Raw genomic sequence first — 25,045 nt, 5'->3', positions numbered from 1 at the left:
CTGGCATAGTGCTGACATATTAATGTGCATAATAAATGCTGTTGAATAAATTAATGGATTTTGTTAGTTCTGTACCCATTTCACGGAGGGGTTAAATGAAGCCCTTGAGAGACAAAGGCTTTAGGTAAGTGCCTCTGTCCAAGTCAGTCGAGCAAAGAGCAGCTCTGGTCCGATTCCCCTCAAATCCTTTGCCCTCGTCCCAACATCAGAATCTAAAGGCTGCAGCCCTCCCAATCCTGGCAGAAAATTCCCGCGGGTTCTCCCCGCAGTGTCTCCTGGACTTCACCAGGGGGCAGCAGAGGCGACACCCACGAGCCGGCTGGGCGGGGCCGGGAAGGGCAGAGGGAGAGGGATTCCGCTTCCGGGAGGGGCTTGCCGCTTCCGCTTCCGGCGGCTTGGTGGGTAAGGCGCTGACGAGAGGATGGACGGCTTAGTTGCTCATTGCTCCGCGCGGCTGCTGCAGCAGGTGGGACCGCGTGGGTCCGGTGGGAAGGTTTGGAAGGGAGGTGCCGGGGCCTGGCTCCCGCCTGGGCAGCGATGAGGCGACGGCAGCGAGGCGGGGACCGGCCTGCGCTGCCTCGGAAGCTAATGCCCTCCCAGGAACGCTCTCCCAGAGGTGGGAGAGGAAGAACCCGTGGTTTCCAGGCCCGGGTGACGATGACGTTTAGCGAGGTGGAGGTCCCCCTCTCTCTGACTTCCCCAAGCCAGCGTGTCCGCGGGGGGTTTGCTGGAGCCTGGCGTGTTGAATGCAGCCTCGAGCAGTGCTCGTCTTTTCCCGAACACGCGCGCGCTCTCGGTGGAAGCGCGGGACCCGGCAGAGGGGCCCTGGGTCCTGTTTGCAGCTCAGCCACCGTTCTCGCCGTGCTGCTGATCAGGAGGAATCCTGAAAAGCCCGTGCAGTGGTTCATTATCAAGCAGGAGTTTGCTCTCTCGCCCTCAGTATTCGTGGGGGGAAGAACTGTCATAGTTTGTCAAAAAGTGACAGTTCCCTTACCCTCTAGGCCCAGGTGGGGAGGGGTGGGAGGGGTGATGGGAAAGTAGGTTACGCAGTGTCATCTCATCACGGGAACTGCCTTATGCTAAATCCCTCACAACAGTACAAGTTGGTCAGGTAGATTGGCTCGTTCTTTACCGCTCTCCTCGCATGGTCTTTGTCCGTGTGGGGCCGTAAGTATCCTCTCGCTGGGTTGTGATAAGAATAATAGAGATAATTTCTGAAAAGTGTTAGCTCAGTGCCCGGAACATAACGTATGCTCATTTATGGCAGTGTTTTCGGCTGTAGTTATGTCCAGGTAGACAATCTGACAGTTAAAGTGAGGGCGTGTCTCCCCTCGTAATGCAGTTAGGTTGGAAGCTTGATTTTCTTTTGACTGGACACGTCTTTAGTTGGAGGAGAACATCTAGTCTAGGACCTACGACCCTGGAAACAAAGAGAGGAAAAAACAGGGAAATCCTTTTGTCTCAGAAAAGGCGGAAGGGATGGCACTTGAGCCAAAAAAAAAAACCACAAGCGATCTGAAGCTTATCCCCTTGCATGCTTAACACTCCTGTTTCTCCCCGCCAACACACATGCTTCATTTTTTCTTATCAAGGATAATATCCTAATGTGATCAAAAACCTCAAGGAAGAAACATCACAGCTTATCCAAAGGAAACTCCTTCATTCCCATCACCTCTGCCACACCCAGGTGGAGAGGAGGGGAAAGGAGGAAGTAAGCCTGGGGTACAATTTATCACGTCGTGGGAGTCATCAGTCATGACGGACTGAACAAAGTGGCTTTTCTTTCCTAGGAGAAAGAGATTACGTTTCTGACTGCTGAAATTGATCGGTTGAAAAACTGCAGTTGTTCAGAAGCTTCTTCAAATTTGGAACAGTTGCGGGAAGAAAATTTAAAATTAAAGTATCGGCTGAATATCCTTCAAAAGGTGAGTACTCTGGGTTCTGGTTTCATTCTACAATTTAAATTATTGTGTCTTTTTTTAAAATCCTTGTTATCGAAGATTCTGAAAGCATGCCCTGAGGAATTTGGAAAAGGGAGTGAAGAAACCCTGTCCTTTCTCCCTGCATGAGACAAGTTAGGACTAAGTTGTTGGTGCAGATAATGGAGCAATTGCTCTTGTCCTTCTAGGGCCCTTTGAAATGTTTCATCATACTAAGTGTTTGGCCAGCTTAATTTTACATAATTGCTTCTATCAAATGGAAATACTTTTAAATACACCCACAGCCCTTCTCTGCTTTAAGTTGGTTATTGTACAGTTTTACTTTCGTATTTTACAACGTCATATATATATATATTTTTTCCACTTAGTATTTCAGAACATTTTTTGCCATGAAGCTTGTGTTGTACTGGTTATTTAATGACTTCATGATCGAACAGTGTTTATAAGTTTTGTCAACATAGTGAGCTTGCTTCAGTTGGGGTTTTAATTTCTTGGCCTGCGTTTCAGGTCTGCTGATGACACATCCTAGAGGATGACTTCACTCCTATAATTGTTCTCCTGTGTGTGTACTACTTTCAACCAGGCTGTACTGGCATTATACCTTTTTTCCAAAGCTTACCCTATTTATTCATCTTAGACTCTGCCTGCCCCACTCCCATGAAGTCTTTTTATTACCTACTGTGATCTCTTCTGCTTAAAATAGCTTTAAGTCTTCTAAAATCACAAAATTCCTTTTCCATGGAATTGCCCCCAAAATATCTCACCTTTCTGATTACCTCATTCATTCTGCACTTATTTCTACTCATTTCCCTGTTATATTTATTTCAATTCAGAGGTATTGTTAAATGCCTAATATGTGCTAGAGTCTAGGAGGGAAAAGATACAAAAGGAAGTACACTGTATTCTAATACACATTTTCATAATGGGAACTGGCTCTAACTGTAAATAGGAGAATTCTGTCAGTGTAATGTGGAAGGCGCATTGGTTCTTTCGTAGATACTTTGCCCTACTGAGTAACAGCACTGAATGCGAGGTACGCAACAGAGAACAGCAAGCCACAGAAGAATAAATAGTGTGGGATGCCCATTCTCCCTACCCTCTTCCTCTGGCTCACTTTGGCCACATGCTCTGAGTTAGAAACACGTGTTGGATGGTTGTCTCAGAGGCATTTTTGCCCTTGTTTTCATTAACTCAACAGCCTCAACTCTTCCTTATACCCCCTCCCACTGAGCTGTGTTCCCCCGCCCCAAGATTAAGTCTTATATTTACTTAGTACTTATTAGAATTACAGGTACGTTCTTCACCAGTGACAATGTTAATATTGCTATGTGATGGTGCTCTTATTACAAAATCACAGATTTTGAGTAGTCTGCTTCTGATGCTAATTTTCTCAAAAGCTCTGTGGTTTTAGGAGTTTTTTTTGTTGTTGTTGTTGTTTTTTGCATAATGTGAGGTGTTTCAGAATGCTTATATTGAGTTATAGCAAAGGTGTTTGTACCGTATTTCTTAACCTCATGGAACTTACCATTTTGGGGGAGAAAAGACTTGCACATATGAAACAGGCTGCGGAAAAGTATTTAATTATAGTCAAATACTTAATTGCATGGTGTAGAAATTAAGTACAATGGATTCATATACGTGTGTTTACATATATACACACAAAAACATACACACATCCATACATATATACTGATATTCCCAGCCTTTAAAAATAGATTGAGATTTATCTACAATTGGTTTTGGGTCTTAGGATCATATCTAAATAACTTTAGTATTGTGTAGGCCAAAAAGTTTGTTTGGGTTTTTCCGTTAAGATGTTAGAGAGAAACCCGAATGAACTTTTTGGCCAACCTAATATTTGTTATTGGAAATCTTTAGATTGTGAAAAGCATATCTCCACTTTTTTGAGTGTGTCATCACAGGGGAGTCAATTATTGACTAACTAAAAATTTAAATCAGTATTTTAGTGAGTTTAAAGAATATAATTTCTTCCATATGGTAGAGAGGGTGACGAGGAAGCATAGAACTTGAAATGCTCCATTCCAGCAGGACTGATCATGAATCCTGACTTTGCCACTTGCCCTTGTTATCTTTGGCCAGTTACTTAATCTCTAGCCCACAAGGAAATGATGATAGTAGTCACAAACCGAATTTTTGTTATGGAGATGAAGTAAAATAATGCACATAAATAAATAAAGCACTTGACTCAGTTTTTGAGACTCAAGTTACTCAGTAGTACTCAGTTCAGTACCACTCGAATAATAGTTTTCATTATTGTTGCCATTCATATTGCACATCATTGGCATTTTGACTGATGTAAAGTTGTGATTACTTTGTAGCAGCATTTTCATTTGTATTCCGTTATGAGCATATGTGTTCAGTCACCAGTCATCTTGACCTGCTACATGGCAGGTACAATGCTAGGTGCCAGGGATAGAGCCATAAATAGGACACTTTCTTTGCAATCAGAAGTCTGGTGATACAGATAATTTGGAGAAGGTATGAAAAGTGCAATAATAGAGGTAATTAATTAATTCTACACCATCTTAAATGAGTATATTCCACTTCAGAGAAAGTGAGAAATAGGAGATAGTAGTAATCCAACATGGGAATAGCAGTAAGACAAAACAACCTGTTATTCTGATATATTAATATTACCCAGCAGTATTTTTTATCTGTTTCATTTCATGCCTTGAAGGGGTCAGCATTTTAATGGAGAGGGTGTATTTTTTTATTTCTTTTGTCCATAGAGCTTTCAGTTCCGTCATTTGATAAGAAGTTATTTAGGATTTATTTTGTATTATTTTCTCAGTGCTTTAGGGAAGCTGAGAAAATCCAATCAGCCCCTTACTCTCTATTGCTAATTTCTGTTCTGATAAAATAACGGTAGAAAGAAAGTACTCAGGACATTTTTACATGTATGTCTTAGATGCTGTGGGATAGACTTGTCCTATTAATGTTTCTCAGCATATCCTAGGTATGAGAGCGTTACACTATCAGTGTATATCACCTTTCAGTTCTTCTGAAGACATTTCAAGGTTTTGCAGAATATTTGGGAAAATTTTATATGATAATTTAGAATTTATTGACATTTTCATTCTTTTCTTACAGAGTCTTCAAGCAGAAAGGAGCAAACCAACTAAAAATATGCTTAACATCAATAGTTGCCTACAAGAGGTCTTTGGTTGTGCCATTAAGGCTGCCTATCCAGATTTGGAAAATCCTCCACTGATAGTGACACCAAGTCAACTGCCCAAGTTTGGGGACTATCAGTGTAATAGTGCTATGGGTATCTCTCAGGTGATTATATTATTATAAAGCATTCCTGGTGATGTGATTTTCTTAAGCATTATAGTTATCATTACCATTTCCATAAATAATAGCACATTGTATCCTCGGGAAAACATTTTCCACAGTTCTGAAAAACTTGAAAAAAGGGAATGTATGTTTTTAATTTTTAAAAAGCACTAATTTGAATATTTAAATTTTATATATATATATATATATATATATATATTCTCTATATATATTCTCAGTGTTTAAGGGTAATAGTTGGTATTGTTTTGGCACTTCCCTCCTTTTGTGTCCAGGATGGCTTTGTGTTATTGTTGAGGGATTAAAAGTTAGCTGTCTGGAACCAGCATTCCCATCAAATATTTGATGGAGATGTGTCTTGAGGTGGACTTGTGTATTTCATATTCAGTCAGAGGAGTTCCCTATTTTTAATAGCTACATTGTCTAATGTGTTAGTAGTTTATTGCCCCTGGTTTGGGACTTTTTGCTTTCTTTTCATTGCTGAATAGAAAGGCTTCATCTAAAGAGACCAGATTTTTTTCTAGATAATTTTTATGTGTCTATCTATGCTGGAGTTAAGTTTATAAGGGTGCTATTTATTACTCAACTCTGAATATTTGCAAATTAGGAATGTAAATATCCTGGAAACGGGCATTATAACTAAAGACTTTAGAAGTCTTCATTAAAAACTTCTAGATAGTTTTGGGAACTCATTTTCAAATGGAGGTCCTGTGGTTTTGGCACTTTTTTATTCCTCTGGCACTTTGATGTCTGATGCTTTAATCAGTCCCTTTACAAGGTCATTGGTCTCTGCTTTTCTGCCTTTTGATGGGTCTTATGTCAAATGCATCTGATGCTTTGTCAGTTGTGCATTTCCTAGTACCTTGCTGAAACCTGTTGTGTAATGAATCATTTACGTTTTATAGATGCTCAAAACCAAGGAACAGAAAGTTAATCCAAGGGAAATTGCTGGAAACATTATCAAACACCTCCCAGACAATGAATATATTGAAAAAGTTGAAATTGCTGGCCCTGGTATGTCATAATGTTATCTTTCTTAAGTAGTTGTATTGATTGCTGAGTCCTTTAGAAATAAGAAAACTTTTTTTAGCCGTGCCACGCGGCTTGTAGGATTTTTACCAATAGTTTCCCGACCGAGGGATTGAACCCGGGCCCACAGAATTGAAAGTGCCGAGTCTCAACCACTGGCCCACCAGGGAATTCCCAAGAAAACCATTTTAAATATAAAAATAGGGTTATAACTTGTATACTGAACACGATGATGAAAGCACCTTAGACTGAGAGTAGGAAACTAGTTTTAAACTAGACTTAGCCACCCTGGTCTTGGATGAGTTAACTTTATCTCCCTCTGGCTTAGTTTTTCATCAGCAAAAAGGAGATAGATCATGGCAGGTATTCTGTACGAAAGAATCATCTCTTTTCGGTTAAGAGGTAAATAAATCATTTGCTGAGAGTGAAGGGGCCCTGAATTAAGTAAGAAGCTTTCAGGAGAGTGGTGAAGGTTTGAAATAGATGCTGAAACAGGGAACTTACAGGAGCGCTCAAGCCAAGGCCCCAAGTGGTGTTGGAAGCCTGAAAAGTTTTGCCAGAACCAGACTAAGGCTCTGGAGCCAGCATAAGTGAAATTGAGAAAGGCTTTGGGGGTGAGCAGTCCTCAAGTTTGGAGGCTCTCTGATTTTTTTTTCTCTTCTCTATTGTTCTTTAGGTTTTATTAATGTCCACTTAAGAAAGGACTTTGTATCACAACAGTTGACCAACCTCTTGGTGAATGGTGTTAAACTACCTGCTATTGGAGAGAACAAAAAGGTATATGTACAATTTTTGATTGATATAATAATACATTAGAATTGTGTTAGTTGTAACTAGGAATGGCTTTTACTTCTTATACTGAGATTTAATCATTAATATTTTGAGATTATGAACATAGCTGTGAAGTAACTTTTCCCCTGGGCCTTGATTGCCATGTGATTTTTTTCTTTCATTCCATAAAGCATTTGAGGTAGCCAACCGATATTTATGAGTTATCTCTGAAATAGAGAATAGAATTTGTTTAAACAAATTTGATTATTTTTCAGTTAATAATGGACAGGTTTCATCAGAAAACCTAACACAATTGAATTACAATGCAAGCTACTGTTTAAGTCTTAAGTTTATTATTAAATGTTATTAATGAATGTGCTAGCAGAATAAAATGTTTATACCCCTTTAAAAAAAATCTTTATTATTTATCCTAGGTTGTAGTTGACTTTTCCTCTCCCAACATAGCTAAAGAGATGCATGTAGGCCATCTCAGGTCAACGATCATAGGAGAGAGCATGTGCCGCCTCTTTGAGTTTGCAGGATATAACGTGCTGCGGTATGTACTCTTGGCTTTCTTTGGAGATTTCTATAGACAAGGGAAAATGTCACTTGAGAAAGAATCTTTGACTAAATCAGTGATTCATCAGTGTGATTCTGCTTCATAATCACCCATTAGGCTTTTAAATTATGTCCTTGGCCCCTCCTCTGGACTAACAGCTTTTAAGACTTGGGGTAAGGGGCGGAACCAAAGAAAAAGCTCCTCCATTTGTTCCACAAATATTTCTTGATTGCCTCGCGTATACTAGGGGTATATATTCTAGTGAGAGAGGTAAGCAAGAAACAGATTGTGCTGGGCCTTGTAGGCCATGGTAGGAAATTGGGATTTTATTAAGTGCAGTGAGAAGTTATTGGAAAGTCTTAGTTAGTAGGGCATGTAATCTAATTAGAGATTACTCTGGTTTCTGTGAAGAAGCTAGGCAACTAAGGGAGAAACTATAGTAATGAATTAGAAGGCTGTTTTAATAATCCAGTTAAGAGATGATCTGGTGGTTTGAGATTAGATGAAAGCCGTGAGGAATGAGAAGTGGTTGGATTGACATATTTTGAAGAATTTTGTCCATTGACATTTGGGAACCACTAACTACACTAAGATAATTAGTTGAAAAGTTAAATTTTCATAAAATTGTGGTAATGACCAACATTGGCCCAGCTGCCATTGTCCCAGTTAACTACACAATAAACAGATCACAGTCCATTGATAGGAACTTCATTCAGCAAATCCTAGAGGCCTGCTGTTTGCATCCTCCATTCCTGGGTATGCAATGCTAAACATAACAGACCTGGTCTTTGCCTCTCAGACCAGTTAAGGAAACTCCTCCATAAAAAGATATTACTAAATGTAATGTACTGGCACTTAATGTTAGTGGTTCCTAATGGAATATAATTCCTCTAATATAACCATGTTTATCATTTTAAAGTGATTTTATGTTCTGTTTTTGGTATTAGATTAAACCATGTAGGAGATTGGGGAACCCAGTTTGGCATGCTCATTGCTCACCTGCAAGACAGATTTCCGGATTACCTAACAGTTTCACCTCCCATTGGGGATCTTCAGGCTTTTTATAAGGTTTGATTTCATTTATTGTTCTATTATTTGTGTGTTTATCATTTAGCACAATTACTTGTTTTCCTTAGGGAGTTTAAAATGGTATTTGAAGCTACTATGTTATAACAGTTGCTAAACTCTCTGTTCCTTAACACATCATGTTTGCTTTTTTAATTGGTGTATGTTAAAAATTTAATTCTACCACATTACCCATTCTTAAGTGAATTTAGGAGTTTGTTAGTCAAAATACATTTTAATATTTAAAAATTTCTGATGCCGTAGCTATCGTCTTCATTTTATATATTTTGAAAGCATTGTTAAGTATATATAAACAGTTTTTTAAAGACAATTTACCATAAACCATAATTTTAAATCAATTAGTGTGACTCCTTTACTTATCCGTATATAAACATTCAAACATTTATTATATCATTTGTGGTTATAATATCATTTTTGTATTCTGCCTGTTAAACATTTTATCAAACTCTTTCATGTTACTTTATAACAGCACATTATTTTGGATTTGTGGACCAAAGTTTATTTCACTCCCTATTGTTGGATTTTCTTCCCCCATTTTGGGGGAGCTTAAACTTCATACTGTAGGTCTTTTTCCTTTTTAAAATTGTTTCCTTATGATAGACAGTATCCCAAGAATAGGATTACTGCATTAAAATGTAAACATTTGTGGGTTTTTTGGTTGGTTGTTATTGGGTTTTTTGAAGTTATTTTTGTCTTTTGGTATGTATTTTCTAATGAAAAAATTGAAAATAAACTGTTCACTGATATCAGATGGGTGAAATAACTTATAATCTCTTGGGATTCTGTGTACTGAATATAATGAGGCAAATCTATTAATGCAATAAAATGTTTTTAATACATTGCTAAATTTTAAAACCAAGGTAAAAGAAAAACCATATATTTCCAGGTTTTTTTAAACACATAGATCTGTAATTATAAAGAAATGTCTAGAATTTCCATCAAAATGTTATTGCTGGTCAGTTTGGGGTGGGATTAACAATAATTTTTTTTTTTTTTTTTTTTTAGTAAGCATGTGTTGCTTTCAAAATAGATATAAAAATAATGAAAGCAATTTTATTTTTAATTACAAAAAGAATTGCTCATCCAGAATGGAAAATAGAGCCCAGAAAATTCCTCCTCATCTGTTAGCTATTCATTATTACTCTCCTGGAACATAGCATTGGTGTGAATTGGAAAGGTAGAGGTAGCACTGTCGTGAGAATTTTATATTTTTAAGAAAAATTATTTCAGAGGAAATAATAGGGTTTTATTGGCGCATTCATTTGTAACAATACTCTTTGTTGAGATAGAGCACTTGTTCTGATGTTCTAAATTTTTACTTCCTCACTCTAGTCTATTTGTGGGGTTTGTCTAGGTCTTTTTTTGAGAAATGTACAAATTTTTTATCTAGAAATATGGGGGTCACTCTTTACAAACCTAACCTTTTTTTTTTTTTTAAACACAGGAATCCAAGAAGAGATTTGATACCGAGGAGGAATTTAAGAAGAGAGCATACCAGTGTGTTGTTTTGCTCCAGAGTAAAAATCCAGACATCATAAAAGCTTGGAAGCTCATCTGTGATGTCTCCCGCCAAGGTGAGTTTCTGGGCTTTGTTCATTCATCTAACAGATACTATTGCATATAGTTTCTTGAGTATTCAAAATTGACCTTGAATGACATGTTAAATTTTCAAGGACTAGCAAATAGATTATTTTTCTTAAGTATTTTCTGAAGTTGTTGAAACTACAAAGAAAGTTTATAAAGACAGGCAGGTGCAAAATTTAACTTCCTCAGAAGTAGGAAAAATTAGTTAGGAAAGAAAGTAGAAAAGAAAAGGATGCTATTCATAGTAGCATCCAAGGCTATAAAAATAGTTAGGAATAAGTCTATCCAAGAATGCGTAGGGCTAAAATGAAGGGAAATACACAAAAGGATGGAATAGAATGTTTGGATAGAGTGTCATGCAGAATCCCCTAGTTCTCCACATTCATTTGTGGTTTTAAGACAATTTTAGTATAATCTGGAAGGTCACTTTGAGGAATAAATGAACAAGAATAGCCAGTAGATCTTTGGAAAAGGCTGATGGCTGTTTTGCCACGCTAGGCAGTAAAATGTTTTGTGCTACTATAGGTTATCTTGTGTCACTAATGCGTGGCTATACAAACAGATAAATGGTACAAATCAGAAAAAAACTATATAAGAAAATTCAGTAAACAGTTGATCTCCCAATAGGAAAGGCTTCTCTTTTTCTCTTCTCACTTATATTTTCTAAGAGTAAATTTTTTAAAAATTACAGTAGGTATTTGTTCCTTGCAGGAACAAAATAAATGTAGACAGGAAAAAAGGAAATACATTATCTGTATTCCTGCCCACTATTAATAATTTTGATGTGTATCTTACTATATTCTTTCCAAATTTTCAAAGTGGCAGTATGTATGTAATGCTCTGTTTCATACATTTTCATGTAATTAATTTCCTTCCAAATGCTTCAATTAAATAATTTCTTTTAAGGTAAGATGCATGTTTCCTATTTGTTTAAATTTTACATTTTCTTTATTTGGTAACTTTTTCCCTAGAGTTTAATAAAATCTATGAGGCATTGGACATCTCTTTAATAGAGAGGGGAGAATCCTTCTATCAAGATAGGATGAATGATATTGTGAAGGAGTTTGAAGATAGAGGTGAGTTGTTTTTTCTTTTAACTTTATTATACAAATTTTCAAACATAGGCAAAAGCGGAGGGAATATTATAGTGATCCCCAACTCCACGCACTTGTTACCCAACTTAATTATGAATGCAGGCCGATCTTACTGCGTCTATACCTTCCTATATACACTGCTTATATAATTTCATGTATAACTGCTTTGGTTTGTCTCTGAAACAACAGGCCCTTCATCCCACCCCAAAACCACAATACCATTATTATTCCATGACAGTTAATAATTCCTTAATATTAAATAGTGAGTCAAGAGTTCAAATTTCCCAAGTTGATTCATAATCTTTTTTAATCATGAGTATTTTTTTCAGTGTCTGCACATTTGTTTACTATAAATTCTGTAGGTCATGGGTTTCTCTCCGTTAGCCCCATCCTTTTTTCTCATTTATTTGAAGAAACTAGGCTGTTTGTCTTACAGAGATTCCCATATGGTGTTATGTAACAATTCCTCTATCTGTATTTTCTAAAGAGGTTTGATTAAATTCTGATTTGTGTTTTTCTTTTCTTCCCTTTTTTGTTTTGTCTTGTTTATTTGCAAGAATGCCAATTTTTGGTTGGCTCTCTTATTATGATGTTAAGATGAATTAGTGGGTTCAGGTGTTGTCAGCCTGATCTATCCTTTAATTTCCCCATTAGACTTTCCCCTAGAGGTTTTAGCAGCTGTTGATTGTCATGACTTTGTTCTATTATTTCATTAGAGATTGGAAAACGGTGGCATTCTGTCATTCCTTTGTTTGTTACCTGGAATTCTCATGTGCAGAACTTTGTCACATAATGATTTTGGTTATCCTGAGGTACAATTCATAGAAGACAAACAGTATAAATTCTTGGTCCTTTATTTTTCTTTATCAATTTTCAGAATAATAAATTAATTTCTTAATATCTTCCAGATGTGACAACTGGGTTGTTTTTAGCATTATTGTAAATTAGGTTTAATATCTTTTATGTTTTTCGACGATTTGCCTTAGATCTGGGTTCAGCCAATCTGGTATCTGCAAGGAAACTTGGTTCCTTGAATAAGAAATGGTATTTGTTAGTCACATTATGGAGCCTAGGGACCATACTTATAAGATAATGAATTTTTTAAAAATATTTGGGGCTTCCCTGGTGGCTCAGTGGTTGGGGGTCCGCCTGCCGGTGCAGGGGACACGGGTTCATGCCCCGGTCCGGGAGGATCCCACATGCCGCGGAGCGGCTGGGCCCGTGAGCCATGGCCGCTGAGCCTGCACGTCCGGAGCCTGTGCTCCTCAACGGGAGAGGCCACAACAGTGAGAAGCCCGCGTATCGCAAAAAAATAAAAATAAAAAAATAAATAAAAATAAAAAAAATTTTAATTGAGATATAGTTGATTTACAATGTTGTGTTAATTTCTGTTGTACAGCAAAGTGATTCAGTTATATATATATATATATATATATATATATATGTAAATACATATTTTTCGTATTCTTTTCCATTATGGTTTATCACAGGATGTTGACTATAGTTCCCTGTGCTGTGCAGTAGGACCTTGTTTACCCATTCTATATGTAATAGTTTGCATCTGCTAACCCCACACTCCCACTCCCTCCCTCCCCCCACCTTGGCAACCACAAGTCTGTTCTCTGTGAGTCTGTTTCTGTCCTGTAGATAGGTTCGTTTGTGTCATATTTTAGATTCTACATATAAGTGATATTATATGATATTTGTCTTTCTCTGTCTGACTTACTTCACTTAGTATGATAATCTCTAGGTCCATCCATGTTGCTGCAAATGGCATTATTTCATTCTTGCTTATGGCTGAGTAATATTCCATTGTGTATATGTACCACATCTTCTTCGTCCATTCATCTGTTGATGGACATTTAGGTTGTTTCCACGTCTTGGCTATTATGAATAGTGCTGCTGTGAAGATAGGGGTGCGTGCATCTTTTCGAATTATAGTTTTGTCCAGATATATGCCCAGGAGTGAGATTGCTGGATCATATGGCAACTCTAGTTTTAGTTTATTGGGGAACCTCCATACTGTTTTCCATAGTGGCTGCACCAATTTACATTCCCACCAGAAGTGTAAGAAGGTTCCCTTTTCTCTACCCTCTCTAGCATATTTTCTTTGTACACTTAAGATAATGAAATTTTAATAATGAGAAAAGCACAGAGAAGTTAGTAACTTCCCAGAGTTACATAGCTAATAAGTAATAAGTCTGAGATTCAAGCCTGGGCAGTCTGGCTTCAGAGTTTGTTTTTAACCAGCATTTTATAGTGCCTTCACCTTACCAAGCATCAGTTTCCTAAAGTGTAAAAACAAAACAAAACAAAACAAAACAGTAATAACAGTATTTACTGCAGAGAGTTATTGTGAAGGTTGAATTTAAGACTTAGTATAGTATTTAGCACATAGTAAGTAGCATGCACTCAAAGATAGCTGTTTTTTTGTTTTTTGTTTTTTTATTATTTAAGACCTTTATTAACAGGTGCTTGCAGTTTGTTGACTTTTTTGAAAAAATCAAGCTGTAAACTTTTATTACAAATTAAAAGTGAGGTTCTTAAAAATCTCAACTTGACCAGATATGAAACAATTTAAAAACCTTTAAAGGTGTATTGAGAAAAACCAGGCTTTTAAATTTTTTTTAAAAAAACACATTTGTCATTACCAAAAAGAGACGTCTTTAGGTAAAAATAATAAAAACCCCATGCTGCATAGATAATGCAGATAGTTCTAGTTATCTGGTCAACAGGCAAAAAGCAAGCCCTTAAGGTCTTCAGCTCCAATCTTTTGTTCATTTCTTATTGCTGGAATTTCGTACTCATTTCTTCTTGTTGGATGACTAAACCGGATGATGGTAGAGATGGTAAGCCAGCATTTACTCAGCCCCGCCCTGCTCAGCCTCGGGAGCGGACGAATTCTCAGCTGGTGGATCGGCTGCTTTTGTCTCTTTGCCATCTTGTGGTTTAGGGTTTTCTGGGCGTCTGCGTCGGTAATTGAAGTTGCGGCGGTACCGACGTTGAGGTGGCTGCTGACCTTGGGTCTCATCTCCTTGATTTTCCTTATCTTCTTCATTGCCATCCTCTCTGGGCTGTCTTTGGTGAGGAGGGCCCCTGCGGAATTGTGGTCTATAACCCCGATACATATTCTGTCTCACTGGTCTACCTTGTTCTCCTGCACCCTGGTTGTCAGCACCCTCCATCACTTCTCCCTGCACAGGAGGGTTGGAATACTGTGCTCGACGCCCATAGGGTCTCCGAATGTAGTAAGGTGGGGACCTTCGCCTGCGGTGGGGCCGGCGCTGTTGGGCCTGGCCTTAGGAGCACTCTCCGATCCCTCATTCTTTTCCCCACTCTCACTCTTCTGGTAACTGCGTGGAGGACCCCTGCGACGTGGATAGCGTCTATAATCGTTACGGTCTGCTGCATATTTACTGCCTTGTACTGGAACTCCACCAGAACCTGTAACATTTGCTGCCTCCACACCCTTTTCTTCTTCAACAACATCAGACTCCACAGTCTCCCCATCTCCTACACTGCGAAGGCACTTCCTGGGGTTATTCTTCTTTATGGCAGTCTGGTGTACAAATACATCTTCCTTGGTGTCATTCCTGTTGATGAAGCCATATCCGTTTCTTACATTGAACCATTTTACTGTTCCCAAAACCTTCGTTGCGATGATGTTCTTGTCCCCGCCGGCAGGCGCAGCCGATGTGAGGCCTCCCAGGCCGCCACCCCCTGCGCCGCTGCCCGTCGTGCCAGGCTTGGTGTCGGCAGCGCTGAGGGCGGGGGCGGCGGGCGGCTGCTGGGTCTCGGCCTCGCTGCTCATGGTTGCGGTGATGGTGACTGGGGCCAGCTGCGGCTCCTCCCGGAATGTGATGGTAACTAGGCTGGCGGCGGCAGTGGGGCTGCACAGGGCTATCTGGGGTCCACTCTCCGGGGTCCGCTCTCCGCTCCCGCTACCGATGGAACTCTAGATAGCTGTTTTTTCCATCATGTACTCTCCTGTCCCTTCTTGCATCCAAGAATTTTGTCTTTTTCATCATGAGTGTATGAACATGATTTTATTTTTACTTTTCACTAATCATTCCAAATGCTAAATCCTGCCATGTTTGTTTCCTGAACTCTGTTGCAGTTTTAACTTTAAAACTGTAAATGAATGAATACATTTTAAGAGGTAATGGTAAAAATTGCATCCTCCTCCCAGAGGAAGTCTGTGACTCCAGCTTGAAAACAAAGCACAGATTTACGTGTTTGTGTCTGCTGAGCAGGTGGGCTCCAGTGGGATGCTCTGTGAAGAGTTTGGGAGTCAAGTGTAGTGTTAGTCCAGAAAACTGCCAGGATATCTCACCTGTGCCCTGAACACACCCTGGGTGCCCAGACCACCTTGACAATAACCATTTTCCAAGGCTCATACTAGGTCACATTGAGGAAAAAAATTCTGTGATTTTTTTTTTGAGCTCTCTAATAAATATCCTATAATGGCTAAGCACTTACAGTCCTTTAAGATTCTTTTAACATTATTAATAAAGTTTTTTTTTTCTTCTAGGATTTGTGCAAGTGGATGATGGCAGAAAGATAGTGTTTGTTCCAGGATGTTCCATACCATTAACCATAGTAAAATCAGATGGAGGTTATACCTATGATACATCTGACCTGGCTGCTATTAAACAAAGACTGTTTGAGGAAAAAGCAGATATGATCATCTATGTGGTAGACAATGGACAAGTAAGTGAGTTTGAAGATTTGTATATGTTTACATCGTCCGATTGGTGAGACATTTGGCCCTATAAGACCCTATAAATTTCCCTACAAAAATTCAGAAAAGTAATGTAATATAAGGGAAAGAACAGGGTTTGGATTTGACCAAACTTGTACACTTCTCAGCTTTCCTGCTTGTCTCTGTAAAGTGAAAGGGTGTTCCTTTTCTCATGTATAAGGAATAAAGAAGAGCTTTTACAACTTTACTTGCCTTACAAGATGTGTGAGTGATTTGAATTTTACAAATTTTTATTCCTAAGCAGAAGAGCTTTAAGTCATTTTTTTAATTAGAAAGTTTAGCAAGTAACTTTCTCTTCCTATTTCTTTGTAGTCTTTACACTTCCAGACAATATTTGGTGGTGCTCAGATGATTGGTTGGTATGACCCTGAAGTAACTCGAGTGTCTCATGCTGGATTTGGTGTGGTGCTGGGGGAAGACAAGTAAGTCTGGAAAATCTGAAGGTGGAAGTGACACACCTGACCCCCAGATTTATTTGAAAGAGGCTATATTTCATTTGATACCATAGTCTACGTATGCTGTAGTGGTGTACGCAGCTGAGATGTTTTGTACCTATGTCTTATCACTGCCAGAGAATGTAGCCTTTTAGGGAGAATTTAGAGAAATTTTTAACGTCTTACATTTAATATTGTCTTAGGATCACTTAGCTATTTAATCACCGTATCATTTTAGATTTGGTGACATGGCCTAAATACTACCATCACATAAAAGTGGGTGATGTTTCTAAAAACTACATGAGCTAGCTCAAGATGCTTAACAAGCCAGTGTACAAAAGCCCTAATTAAGCATGTAAAAGGCAGGCTAGGGGTGTCAGGGTATTTATTTTAGATACAAGATTATATGGAGACCAAATACCTTAGATGAGACATTTAATTGTAACATATGACTCTTCTGTATAGCTGCGCTTTTTTGTTAATTAGAAGACACTGGGTCCTTACTGTGGTTTTCATGGTCCTAAGAAAGAGCTGAAAAACTAACCCACGTGTTAGTATTGCTTTATAGTATCTTAGTTTCCTAACTATTGGGTTTTGTTTGTTTGTTTTGCGGTACGCGGGCCTCTCACTGTTGTGGCCTCTCCCGTTGCGGAGCCTGTGGAGCACAGGCTCCGGACGTGCAGGCTCAGTGGCCATGACTCACAGGCCTAGCTGCTCCACGGCGTGTGGGATCCTCCCGGACCGGGGCATGCACCCGCGTCCCCTGCATTGGCAGGCGGACTGTCAACCACTGCGCCACCAGGGAAGCCCTTGACTAACATTTAGATGATTATTCCTACAGTTAGGAGAAAATTAACACATTTACCTTTTATGTTTGATATTTATCACCATTTATATATTGGCATTTAATTTGTTTATCATGTAATGGCTAAGGGATTTTTTACTTCTTTTTTTGGTTGTTGTTTTATATTTCTGCATTCGGTGTCATGTAATTATGGTGTCCTACACCATAAAAAAGAAAAATAATATCAGTGATAGTTAGCCAGTAGCAGCCTACCATATTTTAAATATTGACATTAAAATGCTCAGATTCTGCCATCTATTTTTTAGTGAATTTTTCTGTTTTAAGGCTTTTTACAATAAATAACTTACCATTTTATTTGATCATCTTCCTGTTTATTGAGCACCTCGTTGGCTGGGTGCTCCACAGTGTGTACATGAAGATAACATAAAACATGGCCTCCTTCCTGAAGAAGAAGCCTGTCTCTAAAGCAGAGCAGTTCCCTTTGGAGCCTGTTAAAATACACATGCCAGGCCCTACCAGGAGAGTTACTGACTTACTAGGTCTACAGTGGATATTAGGCATCTGTTTTCGAAAGCTCTTTTGGTATTCAGGTATGCATCCCTCTTATTAGAACCACTGGTCAGAGGAGTAGACCAACACAAAAAAACAAAAATTCAAGGCAGGTGCAGGTAGGGAATAATGGGAAAGACCAGTTATTGCAAAGTGAAGACATTAAGGAAGGCTTTCTTAGCATTTTGGCTAGGCTTTATGATAGATACCATTTCATCACACAGAAGGTCTGGAAGTTGTTGGAACACTCAAGGAGGGGAGGGGATGGTATAAGGAAAGCTATGGAAGTATTTAATGTATTTTTGGAATAATAAAGGAGTTTTAATTCTGTAATGAAGGGCAAGGTGATCCTTTTTAAGGCAGCACTGAATATATAACTTTAACAGGAAGTATCAAAATTACTTGGGCAGACTTTGTGTTAGATAGAAAAACATGCTTCCTTTGTACCATTATTGGGATTGAAGGATTTTTTTAACTTAAAAAAAAAAAAAGAAAGAGACAGACATCATATACTTGGATGTCTTGCAAACTTCTTCTTAATAGGTAAAATCCAATTTTCATGAAATGCTTTTTAATAGTGCAGTTACCCAGGGCAGTGCTTATCAGTACTTTTGCCCCATCCACAGAGATTCTGATTTCAGTGAGTATGAATGGGGCCCTGGCATCCAGTTCTAAAGTTCTCAGGCTGATTCCGATATGCTTCTAGGGTTGGTTACCACTGGACAGGTGGAATTACTTTTCAGAGAAATGCAAGTAAGATTCCAGTTAAGAATTTGCTTATTTCCCAAGCAATTCTAGAAGCAAAAGTGTAATTAATTAATAATTTTCTAAGAATGTAAAACAACTGAGCCAAACTTTGTGTTCAGAAAAATGAATTAACGGATGTCTTCTTTTTTCTGTTTTAGCGAATGTATTAAAGGTGAACATGTAGAGAATGCTATTAGGAGCCTAAAGCATAGAATGCTTGGAGTTGAGGGTTAATAGATCAGAGACACTTGACTGTATCTGCTTTCTTTTGGCATCCTCCCTGGTTGTCAGCTGAATAAGGCAGTGTCAAACCTTAATTTTCAAAGATTTCTAAGTTGGAAGGTCTGCTTCAAAATCTGTTTAACTGGGACATTTAAATTTTATCAGGAAGAAGTTTAAAACACGATCAGGTGAAACAGTGCGCCTCATAGACCTTCTGGAAGAAGGACTAAAACGCTCCATGGACAAATTGAAGGAAAAAGAAAGAGACAAGGTAATCCAAAGACTTATTTGTGTATTGTGTATCATGCATTGTGTTGTGGTTTTTTATTTTTGTCTTTATTGAGAGAACTGGGAAGGATTATAAGGAGTCAATCCACTTTTGACAGGCTTATATTACTCAGATTTTATTGCACAATTTGTTTCTTGAATTGTTGAGTATTTATTATGAAAATACAGCTCTTGGCTATTACAAAAGGCCATGGCCTTTTCCGCCTTTGTTAATGTGGCATAGAATCTCTGCTTCTTATTGGCAGTTCACCTGTCACTGCTTTGAACCAGTGATGGGAGAATGTTGAAGACTGAGACGGTCTGACTGAAGAGCCTACATTAGAGTGTACATCTGCTGAGCTCCTTTGTCTGGGAGCATTTGTAGAATGATCATAGCAGTAAACACCTACCACTCGCGACCACTGACGAGCCATCAGCGTAGGAAACATGATGGGCTTTCATAGCACCCTTAGAAAGGACTATGGTTGGATCTGTGTGGAGTTTGGAGGAACTGCATCAAAGTGGAAAAAAAAAGCATCAAAAAAAATTTAAGATGGGAATAACAGAGGTCAAGGATTGAGATTCAAAGAGTCTTAGGTCTTTTACTCTCCTGCAAGTCAAGTGGTATTTTGGAATGAACATAATTACTATAAACAGAAGAATAAAATGACAGAAAGAGACACAGAATAGGAAGAAATGTAGACATCAAAGAGCCAAACCAAAAAAAGGTTCTTTGAGGACACACTCTCTTGTTTGGTTTGGGTAGATCACTGATAATCCAGAGAGCATGAAGGCAGGCTGTAAGGCTACATTCTTCCCATCTGTTCCCTTTCCATTGTTAGCAAAATGAAATGTAAAATACTTTTTTTCTCTATTTCCAGTAGGTGGTTGTCAGGTATACCCAGTTGGTATCTCCAGAATGGTTTTGCCTTTTAGTTCTGGCTTAGGCACAAGTGGCACAATCAGATGAAAAATGGAAAATTTAGTCACCTAATCAATTTGTTTAGTCTGCATGATAACAAAAACTGCTTTGACTCTTTTATTTATTTGGCCATTTCAGCTAGTATTTTTTGATTTGCATACAGTAAAATGTAAAGCCTGATGAATTTTTACACACACATATGTATAGAAATGATAACACCAACCAATCAAGTTATATTTCCATCACCCCAGAAAGTTTGTCACCATAGATCACTTTTGTTTATTTGAGGACTTTAATGAAATCATAACTTGTGTTCTGTTTTCCAGGTGTATCAGTAGTTCATTTCTTTTTATTGCTAGATAATAGTATGTATGTATTTATGACTGCATTGGGTCTTCATTGCTGCTCTCAGGCTTTCTCTAGTTGTGGCGAGCAGGAGCTACTCTTCGTTGTGGTGTGCAGTGGCTTCTCTTGTTGCGGAGCACGGGCTCTAGGCGCACAAGCTTCAGTAGTTGTGGCACACGGGCTCAGGAGTTGTGGCTCGCAGGCTCTAGAGCACAGGCTCAGTAGTTGTGGTGCACAGGTTTAGTTGCTCCGTGGCATGTGGGATCTTCCCGGACCAGGGCTCAAACCTGTGTCCCCTGCATTGGTGGGTGGATTCTTAACCACTGTGCCGCCAGGGAAGTCCCTAGATAATAGTATTATGTTTCTTCTGTTGATGGACATTAGGGTTGTTTCTGTTTGTTGACTATTACAAATAAGAAGCTAATTTCAGCATTGCTGTTCAAGCCACTCTATGGGTACATGCACTTTTTCTCTTGGATGTATATCTAGGAATGGCATTGATGGGTTGTAGGGTGGGCTTATGCTTAACTTTATTAAAAATTGTGCCAAGGAGAGAGTTATAACCGTTGTACACTCTCACCACTAATATGTGATTGTTCCAGTTGCCCCATATCTTCCACTATAACTTTTTGTGAGTCTTTTATTTTAGCTTTTCTGGTGAATGTGTATTAGTATCTCACTATGGTGAGATAAAATTTGCATTTCTGTGATGAGTAATTTATGTTGACTATTGCTTATTGGACATCTGGGTGTCTTTTGTGAAGGGTCTGTTCGAGTCTTTTGTATAGTGTTTGTTTTAGACCATCTATTCATTTATATTTATCCACATATTTACCCTTTCCTGTGAACTTTATTCCTCCCTGCAGTTTTTTTTATTGCCTAGGTTTGGTTTGGAGAGGGAGTTAGGGAGTTTCCTTCTTTGCTTTGTACTTATCTTGCTTGGGAGTTGCTGAGCTTCCTGTGGGTTGGGTTCCTCATCAGTTTAGGAAAATTCTCAGCCATATTTCTTCAAATATTGCATCTTTGCCCCGTTCTATTCTGGAATTCTAAGTACATGTATTATATTAGAACTTTTGACGGTCTCCCAAAGTGTCTTTCACTTTTTTTTCACTTTTCTTCTCTCCGTGCTTTATTTTGAATATTTTTCTACTTCAGATATTTTGCTGTTCTGTATTCCAAATGTCTATTGAAATTTTGCTTTTCATCCAATTTTGTCTCTCGTCTAATTATTTGAATACCTTAATCATAGTTTTCTTTTTAGCTTTTCATTTTGAAATTTTTCTTTTAGCTTTTCATTTTGAAATAATTTCAGACATACCAAAAATTGTAAAATAGTACAAAGAATTCCCATATTAGCTTCCCCAAACATTAACATCTTACAGCCGTATTATGATTATCAAAATCAGGAAATTAACATTGCTGCAATACAATTCACTAATCTGCGGACCTTAGTCAAGTTTTGCCATTTGTCTCACAGATGTCCTTTTTCTAGTCCAAGATCACATGTTGCATTGAGTTTTCATGTCTCCTTATTCTTTTTTAATCTGGGCAGTTCCTTGCTCTTTCTTTGACTTTCATGATCTTGACACTTACGAAGGGTCAGGTTTTTTGTGGAATGTCCCTCAGCTGGATTTATCTGGTATTTCCTCATGATTAAATTCCAGTTATGCAGTCTTGGGAAGATAGGAGTTCTTCTCACTTTTTTATTTCAGGAGGCACATGATGTTGATATTTCTCATGATTATTAATATTAATTTTGATCACTTTGTTAAGGTGATACTATCAGTTTTCTCCACTGTAAAGTTACTATTTTTCTTCTTTGTAGCTGATAAGTATTCTTTAAACAATTCCAGACTTTAAAGTTGCTGTTCACTTGTTTTTGTTGTTTCTATTGTCTTCTTTCTCCCTCCCCCTACCTCACCTCTTGGTTTTTAGTCATTTTATCTGACATTGTGGATGAAAAATTATAATGGTTCTAAATAATATCATCTTCCTAGTTAGGTTTTCTGGCCGACAGATAGCATACCAGCTGGTTGTCTTAATGGTGTCCTTGTGCTGATGCTCTCTGGTGACTTCAAATGGTTGTTTCATATAATTTATTCAGATTTTAAGTAGTTGATTTTGCTGGAAGGGTTAGTCTGCTTCAAGCTACTGCATCATGTCCAGAACAGAAATCCTTACTTACTTACTTGTGACCTAATAATGCTTCAGAATCTATGACCAAATTTAGCAAAACAATATTAGATCTCCAGTTCTTGACACCCTATTTTAATTCCAGTTAATTACCTGACCCTAATTTTTGTTTTTATTTTACTATACTTGTTTCCTGTAAGCTACCTCAGAATCTTTGGTGGAACGAAGTGGATATAAACTAATAATTGGCGCTTTCAGTTCCTTATTTACTGAGTAACATATTCAAGCGGACACTTCATAATTTACAAATCAAGTTTCTATTAAAGTTTACTGATTAAAAAGCACCATTAGATGCTCCTTACGCCCATCTTTTGTCTATGAGACAGGATTATGAACTATTTTTTTCTTTTTCCAAAAGGTCTTAACCACAGAGGAATTGAAGGCTGCTCAGACATCTGTTGCTTATGGCTGTATCAAATATGCTGATCTTTCCCATAACCGGTTGAATGACTATATCTTCTCCTTTGACAAAATGCTGGATGACAGAGGAAATACAGCGGCTTACTTGTTGTATGCCTTCACTAGAATCAGGTAATTGTGGGTACAACATTGTTTTATTTTGAATCAAATGATGATCATTTCTAGTTTATATCAGTCACTTCTTAATACATGTTTCAATGGAGAAGAATGTACTTAACAAAGGGGAATGATGGCCGTTACCTGATCTTTCAGGTCGATTGCACGTCTGGCCAGTATTGATGAAGAAATGCTCCAGAAAGCTGCTCGAGAGACCAAGATCATTTTGGACCATGAGAAGGAATGGAAACTAGGCCGGTGCATTTTGCGGTTCCCTGAGGTTCTGCAGAAGATTTTAGATGACTTATTTCTCCACACTCTCTGTGATTATATCTATGAGCTGGCAACTACTTTCACAGAATTCTATGATAGCTGCTATTGTGTGGAGAAAGATCGACAAACTGGTGAGTGGTTCATCCAATAGTCATTTTGGGGATTGGCCACCAACAAGGCATTTATTTGAGTTGGATGTAGGTGGTTTTCAATTTGTTTGATTTATGGAAACCACCTCCCCCCCATTTTTCCCCCAGTTACACATTAATCCATATCATATACACAAGACAAAATTGAGCTCACTCTAATAAAAGCATAAACGGAATTCTTCCCATTCCCAAACTGACTAGTTTCCCCACCCTCAGGCACATGGGATGGAACCATAAGACTCTAAAGAAAAACAATTGGAAGGCCACTAGGAATAGGACATTTCCAACAAAAGCAGTGTGACTGAGGGTCCCAGAATGAATCTTTGGGATTCTTGATAACGAAAACTACCCTTGGGGGAAAAAAATGATACCTTTTGTAGGCTTTTTGCTCTACCCTGTTACATAGTTAATGAAGTAGACTGAATTAATATGTTGCATGGCAAGTAGGCATTTCTGAGAGTCATGCCTGAGAACTAAAACTTCATTAGGAAAAGAATCTCACCATTATGGTGTTAAAGTTTATAGTTAATTCAGACCATGAGGCCTAGGAAAGAACTCTAAAAAGAAAGATAAAATTACAGTCTAATCAATGCAGGCCTTGTATCTCTTTTATCATCAGTTGAAAACAGATTTCTTGAACAGAACACTTTTATTTCTTAGATTGTTTCCCCTTATAGTTTAAGGTAAAGGTGATTCTAATTAAAGCCCCAAAACATCTATGGGTTGGGCTATTCACTTCTCAGTAAAATCCAGAAGTAACATAGATTCTTTAATAGTGATTTGTAAAAAGAAAATTTACTGTCTTTTTCTATGTTCTCAGGAGAAGTATTGAAGGTGAACATGTGGCGTATGCTGCTATGTGAAGCAGTAGCTGCTGTCATGGCCAAGGGGTTTGATATCCTGGGAATAAAGCCTGTCCAAAGAATGTAATCCTCCTTAGGTTTGAACACTGTGTGTTTTTACCAAAGTGGCCATTAGCATTGTTTGCTTTTTTACAATCAATCAATCATGTGGATACAAAAACAAGTAAAAGAAATTTGTCAGCTATCTACAGAACATGTGGTTCTTTATCTCTCACAACTAGGCTTCTGAAAAGAAAAATACTTTCACTGATTTTAATTAAATAAGGAATCCCATTTATTGAGCCCTACTATAGTCCCCAAGAACACAACCTTCATTACCATTTATTCTGGAAAAACAAATGCTTAATATACATGAATGGTATTGCACCATGCTGTTTCCAAGGGTCTCCAAGCTCAAAGGAGCCTTAGATATGATCTTAATGAATTATGACAATAACTACCATTTACGACTGGTATGCACAGAGCCCATGTCCACAGAATAAAGGATAAATTGAGAATAAATATCTAACTAAAGAGAACAGCAATGAGAAGACAAATTATTAAAAAGAAGCCAAGTAGAAGTTTTGGAGTTGAAAAGTATAACTGAAATGAAAGATTTGCTAGAGGGGCCCAACAGCAGA

General features: G+C 38.2%; 2 protein-coding genes across 2 annotated transcripts; one reads left to right on the top strand and one right to left on the bottom strand.

The window, feature by feature from the left end:
* Positions 1–364: 364 nt before the first annotated feature.
* On the top strand, positions 365–24,609 carry RARS1 (arginyl-tRNA synthetase 1). Its single transcript, XM_081231209.1, has 15 exons — positions 365–466; positions 1,791–1,925; positions 5,052–5,240; positions 6,161–6,269; positions 6,961–7,061; positions 7,490–7,611; positions 8,562–8,682; positions 10,145–10,274; positions 11,256–11,360; positions 15,910–16,088; positions 16,453–16,562; positions 19,063–19,168; positions 22,983–23,155; positions 23,297–23,544; positions 24,383–24,609. The coding sequence occupies exons 1-15, from the start codon at positions 422–424 to the stop codon at positions 24,490–24,492; spliced, it is 1,983 nt and encodes a 660-aa protein (XP_081087335.1). The 5' UTR covers positions 365–421; the 3' UTR covers positions 24,493–24,609.
* On the bottom strand, positions 13,804–15,204 carry LOC308615393 (Y-box-binding protein 1-like). The gene is given in 2 exon segments (XM_081230787.1): positions 13,804–14,679; positions 14,682–15,204. Coding segments are annotated over 2 exon segments (948 nt in total). The 5' UTR covers positions 15,190–15,204; the 3' UTR covers positions 13,804–14,239.
* Positions 24,610–25,045: the final 436 nt, after the last annotated feature.

This window comes from Mesoplodon bidens (genome assembly GCF_964165515.1).
Source record: "Mesoplodon bidens genome assembly, chromosome: 4".
Taxonomy (NCBI): Eukaryota; Metazoa; Chordata; class Mammalia; order Artiodactyla; family Ziphiidae; genus Mesoplodon; species Mesoplodon bidens.
This window is presented reverse-complemented; position numbering and strand designations above follow the sequence as displayed.

Bases quoted from the DNA above. Each gene is read 5' to 3' on its own strand.
- RARS1 (XM_081231209.1), top strand. From the start codon at position 422: ATGGACGGCTTAGTTGCTCATTGCTCCGCGCGGCTGCTGCAGCAG. The intron at 23,156-23,296 runs GTAATTGTGGGT...CTGATCTTTCAG, and splicing joins TATGCCTTCACTAGAATCAG to GTCGATTGCACGTCTGGCCA. The intron at 23,545-24,382 runs GTGAGTGGTTCA...CTATGTTCTCAG, and splicing joins GGAGAAAGATCGACAAACTG to GAGAAGTATTGAAGGTGAAC.